The sequence below is a fragment of the Physcomitrium patens genome, chromosome 10, assembly GCF_059467195.1.
Source record: "Physcomitrium patens ecotype Gransden chromosome 10, ASM5946719v1, whole genome shotgun sequence".
NCBI lineage: Eukaryota > Viridiplantae > Streptophyta > Bryopsida > Funariales > Funariaceae > Physcomitrium > Physcomitrium patens.
In genome coordinates this window covers 17,603,955-17,625,259 of record NC_143419.1, presented here as the reverse complement: position 1 = coordinate 17,625,259, position 21,305 = coordinate 17,603,955, and the positions used below count along the sequence as shown (strand labels likewise).

Here is a 21,305-nt window from a genome sequence, read left to right as displayed (position 1 = left end):
AGATATGTTTAGAAAAAAGTTAGCAATATGTTCAAGTTAAAACTACCTCAAATTCTCAAATATTGAAACCTAGAGAAGACTAGTTGTCAACTTAGGTCAAAATCAAATTCCAAGGCACAAAATCGCATAACTATGGTGATTCTAGAGTTCTTTAGATAGATTGGAGAGAGAAGATTTGAGAGTAGATGTGAATGTAAATTTTTACTTTTCAATCCAAGTTACAAGGTGGCCTCAATTAATAATTACTTATAATTGGTGGTATAAAATAAAGTAAGAAAATAACAAGAACAAAAGAAAAACAACCACAAAGTAATTGAAATAAATGACATGAAGTAATTACAACACCCAAAACTAAGTCACAATCTGTTTATTATATTTTTATCTAATAAAAAGTAAAAGTGAAAGATAAAAAGTATATTTTTAGATAGATAATTTTATCATCTTTTCAATGAAATAAAAAAAATATAAATCCAAATTACTATAAATAAGTTATGAAGTTTTGAAGATATGAAGTAAATAATTCAAAAGTGAAGTAAAAATATTTTACCTCAAAGATAACTTGCTTATAGATCAAGGATTCCAGCCTCACCAAGGCCCACATGTAATATACAAGGGTATCTAAGAGAGGCCACAAGACCTTAGTCTTATCTTCCTAACTACCTTCAAGGTGCTACAACCCATATAAGACTTGTGTACTCCCCATCCTATAAGGACTACACTAGCTGCTGGTCCTCCTATTTTCTACTAGAAGGACCAATATTTTTGCATTTTTAACCACACCATGGTGTTTAAAAGCACCTAATTAGCCTAGACACCTTCGGTTGCCTTCAAATCTTGCTCCGTTTCTTCATAAAGGTTCTCAAAGTGGTAAAACTCATTTTTACCAAGATCTTAAAAATTGTTCTAAAATTTCCTAAAAAATTCTAAATAAATTCTAAATAAACTCTGAAAAATTCTATAATATTTCTATAATTCTAATATCCATCTAAGGCTACATTTTTCTATCTTGGTTATTTTTAATAATAATATAAATTAATTTAAATCCACTAAAAATCCTATTTTTTTATATCAATAACTAAAATGACATGAGATTCTTTTTCATGCTTCTTCTAACTACTAATATTTATAGTTTTTATAAGTAATACATATAGATAGAAGACCAATATAAATATTGGTCTTAATAATAATCCTTAATATTCAACAATAAATAAAAATACTAAACCAACAAAGATAATTACCTCTAAGACTTATTAAGACTCCATTTCCACCACTAACATTCTAATTTTCTATTTCTCTAAGGATTTCTACACTACTCACTATGTATTGTGATTTACAACATTCTAAATGCATACTTTTATCCTAAAAGAAAAAATAAGTCAATTTGATGACTCACAGTAGACTTGCAAAGAGATTTTTTAACATTGGTTTTATATCAATTGACTTAATATTTAGTTTTTGGAAAAATTTTAAAGTTAATGATATTCTGAATTAGATTAGATTTAAAAAAATAAAATTATGTTATAAAATTGAAGGTCTCTTAAGTTTTGTGGTGTGTGTGTATAAGTGAATATTGGGTAGTGTGTTGTTATTTTAGTTGTTAGTATGTATGAAAGTTTTATAGTCAATCAAAGAGTTAGATCAAAGTGTGTGAAGGTTTTTCTAGGTCAATGTCTCAAAAATTAGAATTTGTAGTCCAGTGAGTATTTTTAAGATCTTTAGTAATTTATTGATTAGATTGAAGAGAATTTATCATATATAGAGAGTAGACTTGATTTTCCATAGTTTAAGTATATTTGAGAGGTAATTCAATATTTTACAAAAGAAATATTGGCAATGGAAGTTCAATATTCAGATTGGAGTAGGAGGTTATCCAACACATAAGCAGAATTTAGATTTGATCTTTTATTTGATAAGTTTGATCTTCTTTAAATTTTGTGTGTTTGTTACCAACTTAGTTGTTGAAAGGTGTATAAAATCATAAGCAAGACCAATGGTATAATTGATAGGTATTGATGTTCTAAACTGCTTCAAATTTATATTAATTTGATTAAGATTTGATTTAGGATTTAGGAATTAGTTAAGATTTAGAATTTGTCTATGATTTAGCTAGGATTTGACTTAGATTTTAAGTAAGGACTACTAGGATTTCAACTAAGATTAAATTGAGATTTGATTAGAATTTATTTAAGATATATTTTATGTTTTATTTTAATACTTTTTTTGAATTTTTTTGAGATTTTTTCATGCTTCTTTTACAATTTTTTTGAGATTTTTTTAGATTTGATTAAATATTGATTAGCATTGTTAAGATTTAATTGGAATTATTTAAGATTTTTATTAAAATTAAAATCTTCTTATTACAATACTCCTTCTATCTTCCGTAGCTAGGCGCTTAGTGCATTCTCAAGCAAGGCTTTACGTAATACAACAATGTGCTTCTCCTTCAGGAACATATAGGCGACCTTTGTAATAGAATAAATTATTTTTGAACTCAAATTTTGAAGTATCATGAGATTTAGAAGAAATATTCTTGAAATCATGAATAATAGGATCAAAGAACATATTTGATTGAATTTTCTTGATAAAAGTTGAATCAATAGTCAATATTGATTTTATTGCTCAAAGATGAAATTATTCAAGCTTCAAAAGAACCATTTTTTGTTGATCAAAAGCTACACCTCCTTTTGGTGCAAAATAAGAATATTTAAAAAGTGTGTTTGAGAAATCTTATTATTTTTCAGATCAATATGTAATCTTAATATTAAATCTTGAGAATAACATATTTTAACAAACTTAGCAATATTTTAATATCTATGTTAACATAAAATATTTTTGATTCTTGTGATTCATATATATATAGTGATTAGACTAAAAGTGCATTCTTAATAGTAATGTCATTCTTCAAAAGAATCTATAATTGTAAGAAGTTTTTTATTGTAGATTTCATAATTAATCTATACATATGAAATTTCTTTGGAATAGAAAGCTATTAGGTGGAGCTTGTCATGTGCTTCTATTTTTGATAATACAACATCCAAAGCAAAGTCTAATGCATCTATTTCCATGAAGAATGCCTTAAAGAAATTGACACAATACAAAATTGGTGCTAAAATAAATATTTCCTTCAAGGCTTTAAAAGATGAATCAACTTCTTTGCTCTACTTAAGTTTATCTTTACAAGTCACTTATCTAATAGGTGCCACAACTTTAAAAAAATTCTTAATGGAGATCTGATAGTTATTAGCAAAGTATAAAAAATATTGCACATCTCTTACTGTTCTTAAAATCATCCAATCTATGATAGTCTAGACTTTCTTCAAATCCATCATTAGATCTTTGTTTGAAATGATGTACTCTAGGAAATCAACTTGAGTAATATAAAATATAAACTTTTCCATCTTTGCATATAATCTTGCATCTAAAAGTTTTTGTAACATATGAAAAATATAAAGTTGATGCTTTTTTTTGTTCTAAGAAAAGATTAAAATGTTGTTTAAATAACAAACGTCAAAATCATTAAAAACTCACAAAAAATGTCATTTATAAGATGTTGAAAAGTGGCTCATGTATGTATGAATCTAAAAGGCATGATACTATATTTGAAATGTCCATAACTAATTTAAAAAGTAGTCTTCTATTCATCCTCTTCTTTAATGCAGACCAAGTTGTATGCTCCTCATAGATTTATTTTTGTATAGATCTTTGCTTGATTGAATTGATGAAGATGTCTTGAAATCAGAGGTAGGAGATATATATTCTTAATAGTGATCTTGTTAAGTCTTCGATAATCTATACACATCTATTGAGATCCATCTTTTTTCTTCACAAATAAGATAGGAAGTCATGCTGAAAATTTTGAATGGCATATAAAATTTTTAGCCAAGTTCTCATCAATATATTCTTTTAATATATCCAATTCATTTTTTGATAAGTTATAGATTGGTTTGAATGGTGGTTGATTTTGTTCTTGTAGTTCAATTGAACAATCATAAGATTAATGTTTTAAAAGAATATCTATATTTTGTTTTTCAAAAATATCCCAGAAATCTTGATACTAGCTAAGAATACCACTTCATATCTTTTCACCATAAAAAATGAGCATGGCATATATAGCAAAAGATGACCCTTTTTTTGCCATAGGCATGAAAGCTCTTGCACTTACTAGTAAGGATTTAGATGTACTAGACTTATATATTTTTATTTAATTAATAAGATTTTGGATTAAACTACCCAAAAAATTAAGATTATAAAAAATCCAATCTACTTGAAGGTTATATTTTTTAAAAAAACAAACAACCATTTATAAATTTTATATGAATAAATTTAACTTTTTTAATTAAAGATATTTCTTATTTTTTGATAAAGTCTTTGTCTAGAAAAAAAATTGAGGCTCTTGAATCTAATAATGCAAAGAATTTGTGATTTTTAGGTCTTAAACATATATCTATTATTAAACAAGGTGAAAGATGTAAAAAGAGAATAGAATCTTTATTAAATATAATACATGATTTCAACCTCACCATCCTAATTGTAATTAGAAAAAATTATTTTTCAACATATTACATTTTTTGGCAATTGTGCTTCTCATTTTGTCATTGCATTGCTTCTTTAGAGAATGTTGAGTAATATAATTTTTTTTTTTTCAATAGTAGTACAAATATTCTTGATGATATCAAGTCTTTTCTTACTTTATGAGGGATTTAAAATGTATCATATTAATTTGTATTGGTTTCGGTCTTGATGAATAAGTTTTTGAAAAACTTAGGAGCTACTATTACTCAACTTGTTCATCTTCAGCCAAATCTTTGTTTTTGATGACTTTCAAATAATTAATTATCCTATATAATGGATTAAATAATAAATTATTTCACAGTTTTTGTTTTTGATATTATTAACAAGAAATCTTTAATATTATCCTTCAATCTATATCAAAATTGATTGATAAAGACTTTGTCATTTCAATCCACTTTGTAAAGGAGGTTTTAGAATAGAGCAACATATATGGTGGATGATTGTAATTCTTGTTAGAAAGATAGGAATTTAATCTTTATTACTCTTTTTTGATCTTTTTTTCTAAATATATACAAGAATATTTTTAGAAATAAGTTCAAATCATAAAAGAATTGTGAATCCTTTTCCATCAAAGGTGTAAATCAAGAAAGAATTTTTTTTCAGATAGAAGTGCACCTATGAATCCAACTTAAATAAATCCATTAGAACATTGGATGAAATGCAATTTTAGATAGAGCTTGACTTATTGTAGAAATTTTTAAAATTTTGATCTTATTCCATCAAACTTCTTAAGCATATTAATTCTTATCTTTATTGTACTTGTAGAAGCATAATTTCTATAATTTTGTTGTGAAGTTGATCTATATACTTCCTTCAACTGTACAACTTTTTAATATAGATAACTTATTTTATAGGTATAAAATTAGTGATTCCATGGTTTGTATTGGTAATAAAGTTAAATTTCCATCCTAAGAGTGTTGACAAGTTTATGAAGATTTGCAATAATTACAAATCTATTCTTACTTTTGCCAAGTATAGTATCCACAATATTTTCTTCTATATCATATAACTTACTAAATTTATAAGTCAAATTAGAAGAAAATAATTTGTAACTTCTAATATCAAATAAAAATTTCTACAAAGATGGATAATTTTCTCTCTTAAATAAATAAAAAATAGTATTAAAAAACTAAAAAATTTATTTAAAGGTGGATAATCCATAACCTTTAAAACAAACAATAGAAATAGAATAATTCACTTATTTCTAAAAAATACAAAAATAATGAGTTAGCACTCTTGTCAAATTATCAAAGAGATGAAATTCAATGAAAGAAATCTCAATACACTCTTGTGTTACTTGAAAAGATTAAAAAGTCATTCAAAGATAGAAATATATTGAATTAAAATAGCTATTACCAAAGATAAGAAGAGTAGAAAGTCTTGAAATAAGACTCAAGATTAGAAAGGCCTTGATAAGAGTGAAAAAGGATTCACTCTTACCTCCATGTATACTCTCTAACTAGGAGCTAGGTGGCAATATGCTACAGAACTTTTAAAAAGTGTTAACATTGCTAAATACATATCTTAACTTGCAAAGCAAGTTATTTATATGTCCGCCACATAGTTAGCTTATTCCATAAGCAACTTATACATGTATCACATGGCTAACTTGTTGACCAAATTTCTAGCCTATCAATTAATTATAAACACATGTAAAGTCAAAATAGTATCTATGAAGCTTCTAAAAAGCTTCTCTTAAAGTTATTATAAAATTTACTTATTTTTATCTACTTCTATTTAATCATATAGGTAATTATTTGAATATATATATATATATATATATATATATATATATATATATATATATATATATATATATTTATGAAAGATTGGCATCTTATTTCATAGATTAGATTCATGAAATCTTACATGTCATACATCTTGTAGGATATTGAATGAACAAGCTGCATGAGCAACAAAAGCACAAGTAATATTAGATTTTGTATAGTATAAAGAATCTTAGGGTCCACAACCATGACGCGATGGCCAAAGTCTAGCACTCAAGGCACATCATTTTTGTCACATCAATGAACCTATTTTCTTGGGATAAATGAAGCACTTACAAATGAAAAAAATTCAACTCAAAAAAAGATGAATCCTAGCAATATCAAAAGATAATAATATCCAAATTAAGATCTCAACAATAAGGTTTCAAGGCAAAAGCTATCGATACCAAAGTTAGAGAGTGATTTTGGTTGCAATACACTAAAAGTATTATAAAAATTGGACAATAATTGCAATGATGTGTATTCACAATGTGGATGTTTTTACAAGTAATCTTATAGTCTGTACTATTGATTATGCACATGGTTCCATTTATATAGTTATTAAAACATATCTATTACCACCTTGACGAATGGTGCCCATTGTGGAAAGATTGAAGTAAGAACATAGCAACAAAGTTTGAAAGCAATTCTTGCTCTAAAAGGTGAGCTCAATATAAATCTTCTTCTTTACAAACTCCCCATTCTAAGTCTACAATAGATAGCCTTAATCACAAAGCTTTAGTGATGAGCAACTATAGAAAGTATGTAATGAAAAAAAGTAGTATACAATTGAAAAACCATATCAACCTCAAAGACAAGGTCTAAGATGAAGTTTATAAAGTTTTATGGAAGAATTGATGTACTATGCAGATGATAAAGATATTAAGTTTAAGGTCCAAATCTTTTAAGAAGCACATATTTGAAGGATCAATGTTATAATGACATCTAAATAATATTATTTAAGAAATTTTCAATGATTTTGAGTGACTTCGTAAATATGGCATTGAAGTATATCACCACTTCAAATAAATTTTAAATAGTGTAGGAGAATTATGTTTGCACACTCTTCCAAAGAGAGAGTATTGAAGGTAGTGTATCTTGTAAATTCTATTAATATGGAAGATATTTCATATTTGATTACATATCACATTTCATATTAAAAATTTCAAAAACTATTATTATAGCACATTTTTAAAATTAATTGAATATTAATATTATTATTATATTAAAATATTAATAATAATAATAATATATCAAATTTTTATAATATATTATATATTATATAATAATTATTAAACTTTTACAACTTTTTTGTAGCAAAGACATAAGTTTTTACTAGTGTATATATATATACATATAATTGTGTCATTAAAAAATTTAAACCTAATAATAATCAAATCATATTCTTTGGATCTCAAAATAAAAATTTATATACATAATTTGTTTAGAACATTTTCATTTTAGGTTTACTAAACCTATTTAGACATTACATTGATGTAAAATGCACTTAACTGTTGTTACTACAAATACAAACATTATTACCTTTTTCAACAAAACACAAAGTTTGATTATATTTTTATATATCCCTTGAAATGAACACTGGATAATATGTATATTTTGAACAACGATTGGATTATATACATACTAGATATAATATGCCGAGGTACAGAAAATGCTCCATCATTCCGATAGCTTGGTAAGTGGCGATTGGGCAATAAACAAAGAGAACAGAATTGTATTTATTTTTTTAAGACATACTAAGCAAATAATATCCAATTATCAAACTTTACACCCAAAGAATATCTAACTATCTACTTACTTTCATAGAGAAAAGCAGATGGGATATAAGTGTTTGAATACCACGACCCCCACTACGACTTTTACTATTAATAATGACGCCAGAGTGGGTATTGTTTATTGTTTCCACTGACAACTTTGTACGATGGTGATAGACTTTAGTCATTGTGGATGAGAATTAAGAACTGTGGGTGCGGTGGACTGCCGTCATCGGAATAGACAAAGCTGTGGTCTCAGCATCCGGAGCTTGAGTGCGTTCCGAGGAAAAACGATAAGACGGTGGAATGCTGACGAAGCGGAGCGCACACTTACTCCTTCTTCTGCATGTACTACACTAACAATCCACCTATGCTCCGACACTGTCATGGTTTTTGATCACACAAATGTTCTGACTTCGACGCAGAATCTCGCAATATCATCACACTGCTACATATTTTTTACGTTCGGGACGAGGTCAGGCTCTCAGGTAGCAATGTTCACAGGGGCTGGAGTGGGTGAAAGTAGATGCTCTGTATGGGGATTTGCTTTTCACATTCTTTCCTCCACACCGTATGCCGCGCTGACCTGGATCGTGTGTTTTCTAAATCAGGAATTTGATCTCCACTGATCCGACATGTCCAGGTGTGCCATCACCACACCTCTACGTCCGGAGCCATGCCTCCTCCACTGGTGTTGTACTAGGTTGCCATTGACGCACATTCGTTGTTTTACCGCTACTCGTGATTGTAGGGTTCGTTGTTGGCGATCACAAGTATTGTTATTGCCATGATGTTAGGAAAGTTTATTCGGTTGCAGGTCTGCGCATCTTCGATCAGACGACTCTATGCTGTGGGTAACTCGCCATTTCTCGATATCTATGCTGACTGTAAGTTCCAATTTTCGTCCATCCCCGCAGGTTGTGTATTCTTCAGCCCTCTCTTACCGACGGTTGTTAAACAGCATCTTAGGTTGTTAATCTTCTTTGCCACCGATATTGCCATTTATAATTAGGTAATGAGCATATTATACGTTGATTGCTTGTTCCGAAGCACGCGTCAGGGTTTTATCGTGGTAGTTGCTTTTCTTGACGAGCCAGGAGGTACGACCGCGGCATTTGTCGACAGCGTTTCCTCATATTTGTGAAAGGAGAGTTGAGAATGGCTTTTTTCTGCTTCAGTAATACATGTCCGTAGTGGTGGACGATCAGGGTATTACTTTGTTGGAAAAAAAAAAAGAAGAAGGTAGCGTTCCTGGTTCGGGGATGGCACAGGAACATGTATATGGTGTTCTGGCAAGAGCATTTGAGCCCACCACCGTGTCACACTATCAAACATCGACTCAGAATGGCTTCAGCTTACCGTTTTATTCTGCTCGCATTCAGAGCATGATCCATCGTCGAAATGAGTTCCACAAGGAGGTGGAATTTAAAATTGAAGCATCTAAAGATCACTGGAGTGAGGTGGAGGAAGATGTAGAAGGTGAGGTGTCGAATCGACACGTCTTCGAGTACCTCAAGAAAAGATGGGGTGAATTCTTTTGGGATTATGGCGATAGTTTAGTTTTTGGTGAGAAGATTGCGGAGGGAGGCCAGGCAGAGATCTTCGAAGCTGCTGTAGTCACACGTCAGAACGTGTGCGAATTTAAGTATGTGGCGAAGGTAATGAGGAGAAGTGGTTCCCTGGTTCATCTGAAAAAGCAATGGCCTGAGGGATTGCTTCGAAAGATAGACAAGGGTTGTCCGTTTTCCTCAGATACCGATAGCTGTTGTTTGATATGGGGTGCCACATTGTTGGAAGATGGCAGATTTGCATTTTTAATGCACAGGTATTGGGGCGATTTGCGGACGCTAATTGATCTTAGAATGCAGCACAACATGAATCAAGGCCCTCCTTTCCGAGACGATTCTGCCGTCTTGATTATGTACCAGATTGCTGTTGCTATGGAAGAGTTGCATGACCAGGGAATTCTTCACAGAGACCTCAAGGCATCTAATGTGCTCGTGAACGTTACAGAAGATGATTCATATTCCTTCGATCCTTGGCACGATGATGGGTTTCAGTGTGCAGTAGCAGATTTTGAATGCTCTGTTGGAGTTGTGGGGACTGGATACTGGAGAGCACCGGAGATATTGGAAGTTTTGAAGGACCATGGTAACTTGCATGATCAACAAATTTTTACTCAGCAAGTGGATGTATATAGTTATGCAATGACTTGTTACGAGATTTTAACAGGATGCATCCCTTTTGAAGACCGTCCACGGACCAACCCCGAGTTCGTCCTGGCTGGAGAGAGACCCCAATTACCTGATCACATACATCCTGAGTTGAGCAAATTGATAAGTCGATGTTGGTCGGCAGATCCTTCCCAAAGACCGACATTTACAGATATTGTGAAGGTAATAACTGAGATTGATAGATTGTTGTCGGCTTATAGAGCCTCTCCAAAAGCTTTCATTTGCAAAGATTGTGAAGATGCTCGATGAAATGTATTCGCCAACAATCCAAAAAGAGAATTCTGTCTGTTGATCGTCTATCTCTGAAACGTTGGATGAAGTCGATGACACTGGAGGTCAGCACATGTATTTGCGGTCTGGACCACAGTGTAGTTCCCAGAAGCTTCTTTCAAAATGTGATGTCACCTCTAGTGCTGCAATATGAAACTTTCATCGAGATTATGAGCAATTAACTCGCACGCTTATTTCATTTTGAATATCTTCAGTAATACAGCTACGCTGCAATGAAGGGGGAATTGCGGATATGTACTAGCAGTGTCACTTGCAGCCACGGCATGCAAACTGCACCTTCGGAATTTGCACAGAAACATAGAGACATATGCTAAGTAGCCTTCGTAGCCGGAGCTTTTGACTTACTAACAAGTCCACTGTAACCAATGGGATCATACCGTAGTACACCTCCCTTTAGCAGTAGCACATCAACAAGAGTAGATTTGCAGGGGCAATGAGCTACAATGGGGAGAGTTGGGTTCCAGAGTACAAAACATGAACACAACTCTCTCTTCGGGGAAATTCTTCTGCGAAACAAACCATGTTTTCTGGGCAGATGTAGGCGGAGAGACGGTGTTTAGACTGTTAGCCAACCGGGGGCATCATGGGAACTTAGCTCTCCTGGTTTCATGCACATGCTATCTCTCTCTTCTCTATATCAAAATTGAGTTAGATGAAAGGGTGCTTGGCAACAAAATCGTCAAACTGCATGTATCTCACCATTCAATGGTTTTGTATAATTTCATTTCATACAGATTGTTTCCTCCACTATTTTGCAATGTTAGTCTAAATTACTCTCAATCAATATATTTGTCAATTATTCAGTTTAAATAAACCCAACATATTTAAAAGAATGCTAGGGTTAGCCAATAATATTTATAAGTTGTAATATTTTTTAGTTGAAGGTAAAAGAAAACCTATATTCAAAAGCAAAGAAAGAATTTAAAAGATAATATATGATCTCTGTAAAATGACATTGGACAATAGTCTAGCTTAATAACTACCTACAATTCAAACTTTTTTGACATTGGTAAAGTTAACTCGTCTAAAAAGCATCCACACTGTTTAACGAGGATATTATCAATTGAAGATATTTCTTTTTGTTTTTGTATACTTGAATGATATTGGTGGCCGTGACACTATCTTATTTATTAAAGAAGATGAGAAAGATGAGAAGATGAAGTTTATATTATTGTAAAAATATATATATATAGAAAATAACAGTTGAAGGTCAAGTCCCATTAAGGAAGTGACGGTACTTCTTTTTCGTGGGATTGTATTGAAATTTACATATTGCTTAATATTTGAAGAAGTGAAGATGTAGGTTTTTAATGTAAATCACAAGTCACATTTATTTACTGCTTAAATTTACTGTGAATAAGTTGGTTACATTGAAAACAATACAGAGATTGATAAACAATCGAGACAGGATATTTAGTAAGTGGCATGTTTTGCAACTAGAGTTTTATATATTACGTAATTGAACTCAGAATCCCCGATGAATCAATTGCTAATTTGGGTGATGAAGACTTTCACGTTGAATTATACTGTACTAGAGAAATTAGCTAAGGAATGTTGGAAAAAAAAAATACAAAACAAAACATAACGAAACATAACGAAACAGAATAATGAACACATTATATCTCTATCAATTTCATGTTCAGTGTACTCATTCTCAAACCCATATTGGTTATTTTTCATTGCTAGTGACTTTTGTTGTTCCTGCAAAAGGATGCAATTTGCCTTCACAGACTCGGACATAATTAACAGACAACAGGGCAAACATATATGGTTTATAGAATTACTTTCTAACAACCCAGGTAACGTTTTAACACACAACCCGATCACGACTTGAGTCATACCCACACATTCTTGCCCTCAATTAAAGCAGAGGACTCACCCCTCCAGTGATCAATCGAGACAGACAAGCATGGCAGAGGTTCGCTGACAAAAACGAAAAGCGGAGCGGACTATGCACTGCAGAGAAATTCATGTTGGTCACTCGTCAGATCGCATGAGCAGTAAAAGCTCCAGGATGGGAAGCAATTATTAGCACACATCCACATGTGAAATGGTCATAACTTGATGTGTATTAAAGCTTCGGGGAGCAACTTAGAGATAAGATGCATGCTCCTCAGCAATGGCAAAAAGGCTACAAAGGATATGACAGTTACAACGGCACTACCCTCATCAGCACAGAATGTACCCCTATAACTTCATCACTCTTATGCTGATGCCTTAACCTTACCGTACACCTTCGCCTTCTCAAGGGATGTTTGGAAACGTCCGTGCCCGAATTTGGAGGAGGTATCGATGAACTTGAGCTTGATATCCTCCAAGGCGCTACGAGACACCTGTTTGTACAAAGACTGACGCAGAGTAATAACCCTCTTCTTGGGACCCATCACACCACCCTTGATCATAAGGTAATCTTCACGAACAATACCGTAGTGGGCAAAGCCTCCCATAGGAGTTATCTCCTTTTCGGTCACGTCGAACTCGGTAGAAGCAGAGAATGACTCCTTGTCAGCGGACTTTCCTACCTTGTACACCTTCTTGTTCATCTCTGTGCGGTGGTGGTATCCGTTTTGTCCAGCTCTGGCGACAGTAAATGACACACGGGCTGGATGCCAGGCCCCAATACAAGCAACCTTCCTCAAACCCCTGTGAGTCTTCCTGGGAAGACGTGTAACTCCCCACCTGGTAACCACACCCTCGTATCCATGACCGCGTGTGACACCGATGATGTCAATCATCTCGTCCTTGTTGAAAACGGCGTCCACAGGCACGGGCTTCTCGAACAGGTTGTATCCGAAGTCTACTTTCTCGGCTATGGTACCTCCATTAACCTGAATCTCTGCTAAATGAGCCTTCTTCTGCTTAATACCCTTGAGCTTGCGTACCTGTGTATGGGCAAGGACACGAATCACGCTAGCGTATTTCTTCATCCTCTCCAACTCAGACTGCAAGTCCCTCTTGCCCTCCTCAGATTCATACCGTTTGCTGTACTTAGAGAAGGCTTTCTTCTTCGACTTGTACCAGTTCTTGTAGAACCTCCTCTTCACCTCGTCGCTCAGGTGCTGAGCCCACACCGTGTTCAACGACCTCAACCCGCGAGGAGTCTTGATGTAAGCCACCAACCCTACGACGATGATGGGTGGCGTCTCGACGATGGTGACGGCCTCGCATGTCTCCTTCTTGTGCAGCTTGGATCCGGGCTTTTCCACCTCGCGAACAATGTGAGTCATGCCGGCCTTGTAGCCAAGGAAAGAGGTCAAGTGGGGCTTCTTGACGGGATCATCCTTGGGAAAGGTCTTCACCTTCCCGCGGGAGCGTGAAGCCCTCTTGCGGGGCAAAAACCCCAAGGACCCGTGACGAGGGTGCTCGAACTTCCTGTGAGACATGGCTGCGACCAAGCCTCCTAAAACAGCAACAAGAGAAACCTACACTGCGGCTAGAGATGCACGCTGAAAGGAATGGCCGATACGAAGGATAACAATCTATAGGGCTGAGGATGTCGAGCCCTAACTTCATCCCAAGTAGAACGAATGTCGTTATCTTATAAATCAACGTCTACATTCCTGATTCATTCATAAGCCAGACTTGGATGATCCCCACCCGGGCCTTCCTTGCTGAGATTTATCATCCAACTCAGGTTTAACGATCCGATGTTCCCGATGAACCTAAAAATACTCATCCAAATATGCCGGTTTCGCTGAACATGCACCCAGTAGCTCGTACTCTAACCTTTTTACTTCATCCGTCCGTCTTCCATGCACGTGTTTGGATATGGGTGCTGGGTAGCTGCCCCAAATTTTGTGAGCAGCTCACTGCCATGTAACCAATTGTTGGGAGTTTCTTAAATAATGGCAGCAGGGGTGCGGTTAAAGGTTTCTGTTTTTAATAACACATACAATTTATTTTTGAACAAATAGACAGAAATAATTGTGTAGAGCTTATTAAAATGTTCTGGAAAGAGGAGACCATTTAGATTATCCGTTCATCTAGTATCAGGTGCTAGCAAGGCACCAATTCTATTTCGGCTCAAAATTTGATGCACATGTTCTTTATCCTTCAATACCAAAGCGGAGAAGGATTTGTCACGAAAACGGACTCGCCCCAGAGGAATGCCTGGTACGCGTCTTTATTCAATGAAAGTGATGAAGTTGGTTGCATGCCAATCAAATTACCCTAAACAGTAAGTGCGAACCAGCCTTCTTCGTTACATCCCCTGCCCCCAAATTCATCTCTCCCTTCCACAGAGCAGGAAGAGGCGCATGGTGTACTGACTATCAATACAATTTTTTCCTTTCACATAGCTGGAGCAATGTAATGCAGTTTAATGAATGCATGAACGCATGTGTGAACAATAGAGAGCGGGTAGATGTGTTCATTTTTCCACGTCTATGATGTGATGAGGCTACTGCATGACAAATGTAGAATGGAGTGATGTGACTGTATCTGTAATAATCTCTTTCAACTGTGATAAATAAAGAGAAACACAGTTGAAGAGAATAAATCATGGAGTACTAGGAATTAATTACAGTTGACTGTCCAGAAATATTCTTTTATAACCGACTGACCGAGGGGATCATAGAATTTGCGTTTCAGACATTGCGTTGCATAGCAGATGTTAGAGGGTGAAAACTGGAGAGTAGATCATTGAAAATTCTGAGTCTCGCATACATAGTGTACAAATACATCATAGGAGTGACAGCCTTGATGGTGACGAAAGGAGTTGCAGAATGAAGCTAAGCACGTTATACAAGACTAAGATCGACATTGCTGACATCTCCTTTGACCTTTGGGTCCGCAACGGTATACGGTGGTTTCAACGAATGGAGCAGTTATCTACTTTCCAACAAGGTTGCTCAGGGCAAAGATGGTGTTGTGACCAGGGTCAGCAAGATGGGCCAACAAGTTATCGATTGGGCCAGTGTGGGTGTAGTTGGCCTGAACGACGGCGCCCAGCACAGCAAGCATAGCCAGCCTACCGTTTTTAATTTCCTTCGTTCTCAATTCCTTCAACTTTTTAGCATCCTTGGTCTGGCCCCAACCCAAGGGGTCAAACCACAGACCTCCAGGGTAACCGACGTCGGTGCCAGTGAGTTTGTTATTAGGGAACACAGGGTCAACGTTAACGCACCCCGGATTCACTATGTCCGCCCATCTCCTGCCCTCGGCCCATGCGAACAAGATCAGTTCAATGACAAACAGGGTCGTGGGGTCGGCGAAGTACTGTTGGTCACCGGCAACATTCCATGAGGGAGTATTAAGGATGCCAGCCTTCGTGAGGGCTTCGGGAATGAAAATTCCTGCAGCTCCAAGCATTGCCCATCGGCAGTGTACAAGCTCGGCTTGCACAAACCATTTCAACAGCTCAGGATCCGATCCTGCAGGCAGGGAAAACTGAGTTACTAACTTGAGCCAACCAGACAATAATCAGAGCATAACACCCAATGCAAAGCACACGTAGCTCAACGCAAAATACTGAAAGAGTCCTTACCGAGACCGAGGGGGTCGAAGCCAAAATCTCCGGGCAGGCTGCAGCAAAGAGGAATACCACAGACTATCAAACCGATCGGTCTCGACATTCGAATCACTGCTCATTCATCCCGGCATGCACATTTTCTGGGAAAGACTACGGGAATTGCACCAATAAGATTCAGTAAGGACACAGCCATTGAGAAGGAGGTAGGGCTAGGTTGACATAATACCTGCCATCAAGCCATTCGGGAGCCTTGCTTCCGGGAAACCACAAAGGCCTGTCGTTGTTGGGGAGGGCAGGCTCATTGGAGACTGGGGGGTCAACCTGAGGAGAAGTCGCGATCCTAGTGGTCCTTCGAGCCCTACCTGCTAGCAACGAGGTCCTCGCAGGGCCGACATTGCTCACCACCTTGCTGTAAAGATACCAAGCACGAGTTTGATGAGAGACTTCAAGGTGAAGTAGCGCTTGAAACCTTCGCCGGGAACGTCGTAACAATGAAGCTACTCCTACTGGCCCAAAAAAAGTTGTCGGGATAAACCCATCGACGAGGAGTCTGATCTCCTTGGGTGGTGGTCAACACACCGACCAGGCTCACATAATACACCGAATTCTACACCCAATCTTCGTTTCCTAACCATGCCGTCGCATCCCAAAGTAAACCATAGTACTGTGATGATCTAAGACCGGTAGCCGACAATCACACTGATCTGGAGAGAAGTTCCCTCTCATCTTAACGCCGAAAAACTTGTCCCTAAAAAATGCAACAATGCAACACCCAACGTGACAGGGACTGGGTTTCACAAACCTGGTGGATGGACCGGCAACAACAGCAACGCTGGAGGATGCGCACACAGCGGACGCCATGGCACTAGTGGTAAACAGGAAGGTGGCAGCCGGGAAGGTGATTGGTGGCAGAAGCAAGGGATTTGAGGAAGCACGGACTGACGAAGGAGGTAGGAGGGCATGGACAACTTAGAGCCTGCGAGGAGGGAAGGGAGGAATTGGCAGGCGGAGGGGGATAAGGTGGGGGAGGTCCAAAGCAGGCACACCTATTGGAAGATGCCTCTGCTATCCCCCTCTCCCCGCCCCCATTGGCCACCCTTAGCGTTGCCCTTCGGACCCCCCCCCCCCCACACCAAAGCTTAGCACTCCCCGTCCCCGTCCACATCCCCTCTCCACATCCCCATCCCCATCCCACATCCTTCCTCTACTGAGGCCTGGCGCTCCAGTCCTTAGTGCTCTATTGATACCCTCCGCAACTCCTTAAAGTATCGTGTGCCACACATTGCAATTGTCACCATGCGTCTTCACCGCTGCCCCAGGAATCTACCCTCTCGCAGATCTCCACGTTGTTTTCGATATCTACCACCTCAATTAACTACTGTGGCCATTTATGTTCCTTCATGAACTGTGATTGAATTGCACAAAAGAGCTACTTCAGAAAAATCTGGATTGGAAGCTTTAGAATTCAGACGCGTCAAATTACATGTTGTTTGTAATATACATGCATAAGGTCTCAGTTGTTTTTCAACTATTTCCTGCAAGTACCTGATATCAAGGAATATGATGCTCAAAAAATACTTCATACATCATTCAAAGTTATTTTAGTGAAATTGCAAATTATTTTTCTCTAAAGTAGAAGGATAAGAAATAAAATAGTAAGTAGATGAATCTAAGATATTTTATGGTCTCCATTAATGTATTTGAAGTGATTAAAATATCCATTATCAAATAATATTTAAAATTTAAAGTTGGTGCTATCAGATAATATACAAACATTAATACAATATCTGTATATGTGCAAAGTAATTTACTGTATACCTAACAAAAAAAACAAATTTCTGCACAAAAAAATGAAAATAATAGCAATGAGTAGAAATATTGAACTAATGATTCCTTTTTAAATATTTAACTACATTAGCATCTACATCAATTATATGTTACTATGTTATTTCAAATTAATATATGAATAAAGGATCACTTGGATTATTTTCTATCTAATACCATGTATAGCTAGATATCTATTCTTTTGCAACATTATATATGGATGCTTGTAAAATTCCATCTTTATGTATAAATTTTAATACTAAATACCAAAACATGTATCATATAAAATTTATATTATATATATATATATATATATATATACATATATTGTGATTATAATTATAGTATCATTTATTTTGGGGAACATTAAATCACCTTACATAAAACTTAAATCAATTTAATTTACTTCTATCATTCAATGTATATGACTACTTCTTAAATTTAAAAATAGAAAAATTTATGAATTTAATAAACAATGACAAAGATGAATCCAAGCTCTTCTTTAAGAAGGAATGAATTAGGATTCTTTCTTGCATCACTTTGTCCTAGTTCTAACTTTGAGGCACTCTTAAGTAACCAATTTGAGCATACACACTATAAAAGCACATTGTCATTCAAAACCATCTACAATTTCTTTGTTCTAATAATGACATAAATCATAACAAAACTCTAAAGAAGTAATATACTCTTAAAACATTGAAAAGAAAAAGTAGACAAATCAAAGATAGATATAATATTAAAACTAAAATAGCTATTACTAAATATAAAAAGATTAGAGAATCTTAAATTAAGACAAGAATATAAGAAAGGAATTAACAAAGATGAAGAAGACTTTATTCTTACTTCTATATATATTATCTAATTAAAACTTACAAAATAATGTTTTATTAGTCATCCAATAAGTATCTAACTTATAAGAAAAGTTTTCTACATATGTGTTAGATAACCAACTTAAATCATAAGTGGCCAACATGTGCAACATCTAGCCAACTTATAAAACAAAAAGTCAATATGTGCAACATGTGGCCAATTTGTAAAACAAGGGATCAATATGTATAATATGTAATCAACTTGATGGCAAAGTTTTCAATCTATTAATTACCTAAAAAAACTTGTAAAGTCAAATTTACATATATATAATATCTAAAAAGTTTTTTTACAAGATACTTTCAAATTTATTTTTTTATTTTTATTTTTATTTAAATTTTATTATTCATATAACTATTAATGCTAATTTTAGTATTTATCATATTATGCTTTCTTCTAGGATCAAGTACTATAAGAAGTAATAATCACATATTAATAAGTGAAAGATGCAGTAATTTGTATTCACAATATATATATATTAATCTTTGTTCCTTCTTAAAGTAGTTAATAGATCCTTTCAACCATTAATAGTGTCTTATACTAAAGAAAAAGACCATCTTCTTATTTGATCATTCTTGAGGCCTTCATAACTTATTTCAAGTAAAAAATTTGAATCACTATAAAGAATGGTTCTTACTTCCAACAATTTTGCTCTATTTTGTCAAATTTTTATAAATATGTATATTAATATAGATAAAAAAATAGAAATATATAGAAATATTCAAGTTTGATAATATCTTATAGAGTAGCTTTTTAAAAGCTTCATAGATGCATATTTAACTTTATATATGTTTGTAAGTGATTGATAGGTTGAAAATATGCCCAATTACTTGGCTATATGTTGCAAATATTGATAATTTGTAGTACAAGGTGGCCAAGTGATACACATGTATGAAACTTATCTTTCAAGTTAGACACATGTTGCACAAGTTAGACATGTGTTAGAAGTCAAGGATATGAATTTCAAATATATATATATATATATATATATATATGTATACTCTTATATCATTCAAAAAAACTACAATATCACTCAAAGATGATAATATATTAAATTAGAATGGCTATTGCCAAAGACAAAAAGACTAGAAAGTCTTGAAATAAGACTAAGGACTAGAAAGACATTCATAAGAGTGAAAAATACTTTATTCTTGCCTCTATATATATTCTCGACTAAGAATTATGTAGTAATATGCTATAGGACTTCCAAATCATGTTGACTTTGCTAGACACATATCTTAACTTGCAAGAAAAGTTATCTATATGTGGACCATATAGTTAGCTTGTTCTATAAGCTATTAACACATGTAATACATGACTAATTTGTTGACAAAGTTTCTAGCCTATCTATTAACTTCAAATATGTCTAAAGTCAAAGCAACATCTATAAAGCTTTTAAAAAGCTTCTTTATAAGATATTATAAAATTAATCTATTTTTATTTATAAGTACTTAATAATATTAGAATAAATATGTATGTCCAATGTCGGAATAAAGAAAGTTTGCTTCAAAAAAGTGCTAGATTTTTGACTCTCACTAATTACTCAATCAAATTTCAAGATAAGAAAATATCAAGTTTATATGTAAAATTATTCTTATAGCGGCCGTTAAATCAATACAAAAGCCTTAAGTGCCAAAGATCATCCAAAATATGATAAAAATATTCTAAAATCTTATATTATCTTATGAAAAAATCTCCTTGAACTTCAAGAAATCATATCTCACAATCAAACTATTTAAATAAGTTCAAATTTTATTTGAGGTATTGATATGCTTTAAATAACTACAAAAAAAATTTCAATTAAAAATTCATTATAAATCTTAAAATATTACTAAAATCCTAATAGTAGCTTCAAACCCTTATTTATATATAGTCACATGTAATTTTCTTCATATTTCACAAACTAAACATTTAAATATCAAAAAAATTGGTATATAGCTTTTTAACCTAATAATTTATACTATTAGAAATTTTGAATTAAAACTTGCCTAAAAACTCAAGATATGGCTTCAATCATTACTATCAATAATATAACTTATTTATTATATTTGAATTATTTGTACTATCTTTAATTTCCTATATTTTCTTCATATAAATTCTAAATATAATAACTTTTCATATAGAATATAGATCTTAAAATTTCCTTTGCAATGGCATCTTTTAATTTCTAAAAATTACTGTAAAATTCTTTGTATCTTAAAAAAATAATAATATATCTTAAATTATTCTTTCACTTCAAATGGCTATAACTTCTTTATTCTAACTCCAAACCTTCTAAATTTTATACAAAAATTATAGCCTAAATTCTAAATCTTATAATCTTTGCTTTTGATTCTTAAATTTTTTTTTTGAAATCGCTAAAATCCTTGTTATAGTTGCAAACAGCTTATTGAAAACCTATTGGTCATGACCTTTGACATACACTTCTTACCTTCATCCATCCATATCTTGATTTATTCTTCCAAATAAATTTTTTATTAGTTTGAATCTTCATCTTTGAGCTCCA

At 33.8% G+C, this 21,305-nt stretch overlaps 3 protein-coding genes across 10 annotated transcripts; 1 reads left to right on the top strand and 2 right to left on the bottom strand.

Annotated features, from left to right (window-relative positions):
* The first annotated feature begins 8,337 nt into the window (after positions 1–8,337).
* Positions 8,338–10,644, top strand: LOC112287832 (uncharacterized). 8 transcript variants are annotated; one of them, XM_024531343.3, is made up of 4 exons: positions 8,338–8,461; positions 8,725–8,756; positions 8,931–9,000; positions 9,211–10,644. In XM_024531343.3, exon 4 carries the CDS (start codon positions 9,298–9,300, stop codon positions 10,594–10,596), a length of 1,299 nt encoding a protein of 432 aa, XP_024387111.1. In that variant the 5' UTR covers positions 8,338–8,461; positions 8,725–8,756; positions 8,931–9,000; positions 9,211–9,297; the 3' UTR covers positions 10,597–10,644. The 8 variants fall into 8 exon arrangements, with proteins under 8 accessions (XP_024387111.1, XP_090110061.1, XP_024387103.1 ...); XM_090253935.1 differs by having other exon boundaries at positions 8,344–8,461; positions 8,725–8,816; XM_024531336.3 differs by having other exon boundaries at positions 8,446–8,601.
* Positions 10,645–12,689: 2,045 nt separating this feature from the next.
* On the bottom strand, positions 12,690–14,081 carry LOC112287758 (large ribosomal subunit protein uL3). The gene has a single exon (XM_024531116.3). It carries the CDS (start codon positions 14,019–14,021, stop codon positions 12,843–12,845), a length of 1,179 nt encoding a protein of 392 aa, XP_024386884.1. The 5' UTR covers positions 14,022–14,081; the 3' UTR covers positions 12,690–12,842.
* A 1,169-nt stretch (positions 14,082–15,250) lies between these two features.
* On the bottom strand, positions 15,251–17,038 carry LOC112287759 (photosystem I chlorophyll a/b-binding protein 2, chloroplastic). The gene is made up of 4 exons (XM_024531117.3): positions 16,911–17,038; positions 16,335–16,517; positions 16,124–16,161; positions 15,251–16,010 (listed from the first exon to the last, which is right to left on the bottom strand). The coding sequence occupies exons 1-4, from the start codon at positions 16,967–16,969 to the stop codon at positions 15,469–15,471; spliced, it is 822 nt and encodes a 273-aa protein (XP_024386885.1). The 5' UTR covers positions 16,970–17,038; the 3' UTR covers positions 15,251–15,468.
* Positions 17,039–21,305: the final 4,267 nt, after the last annotated feature.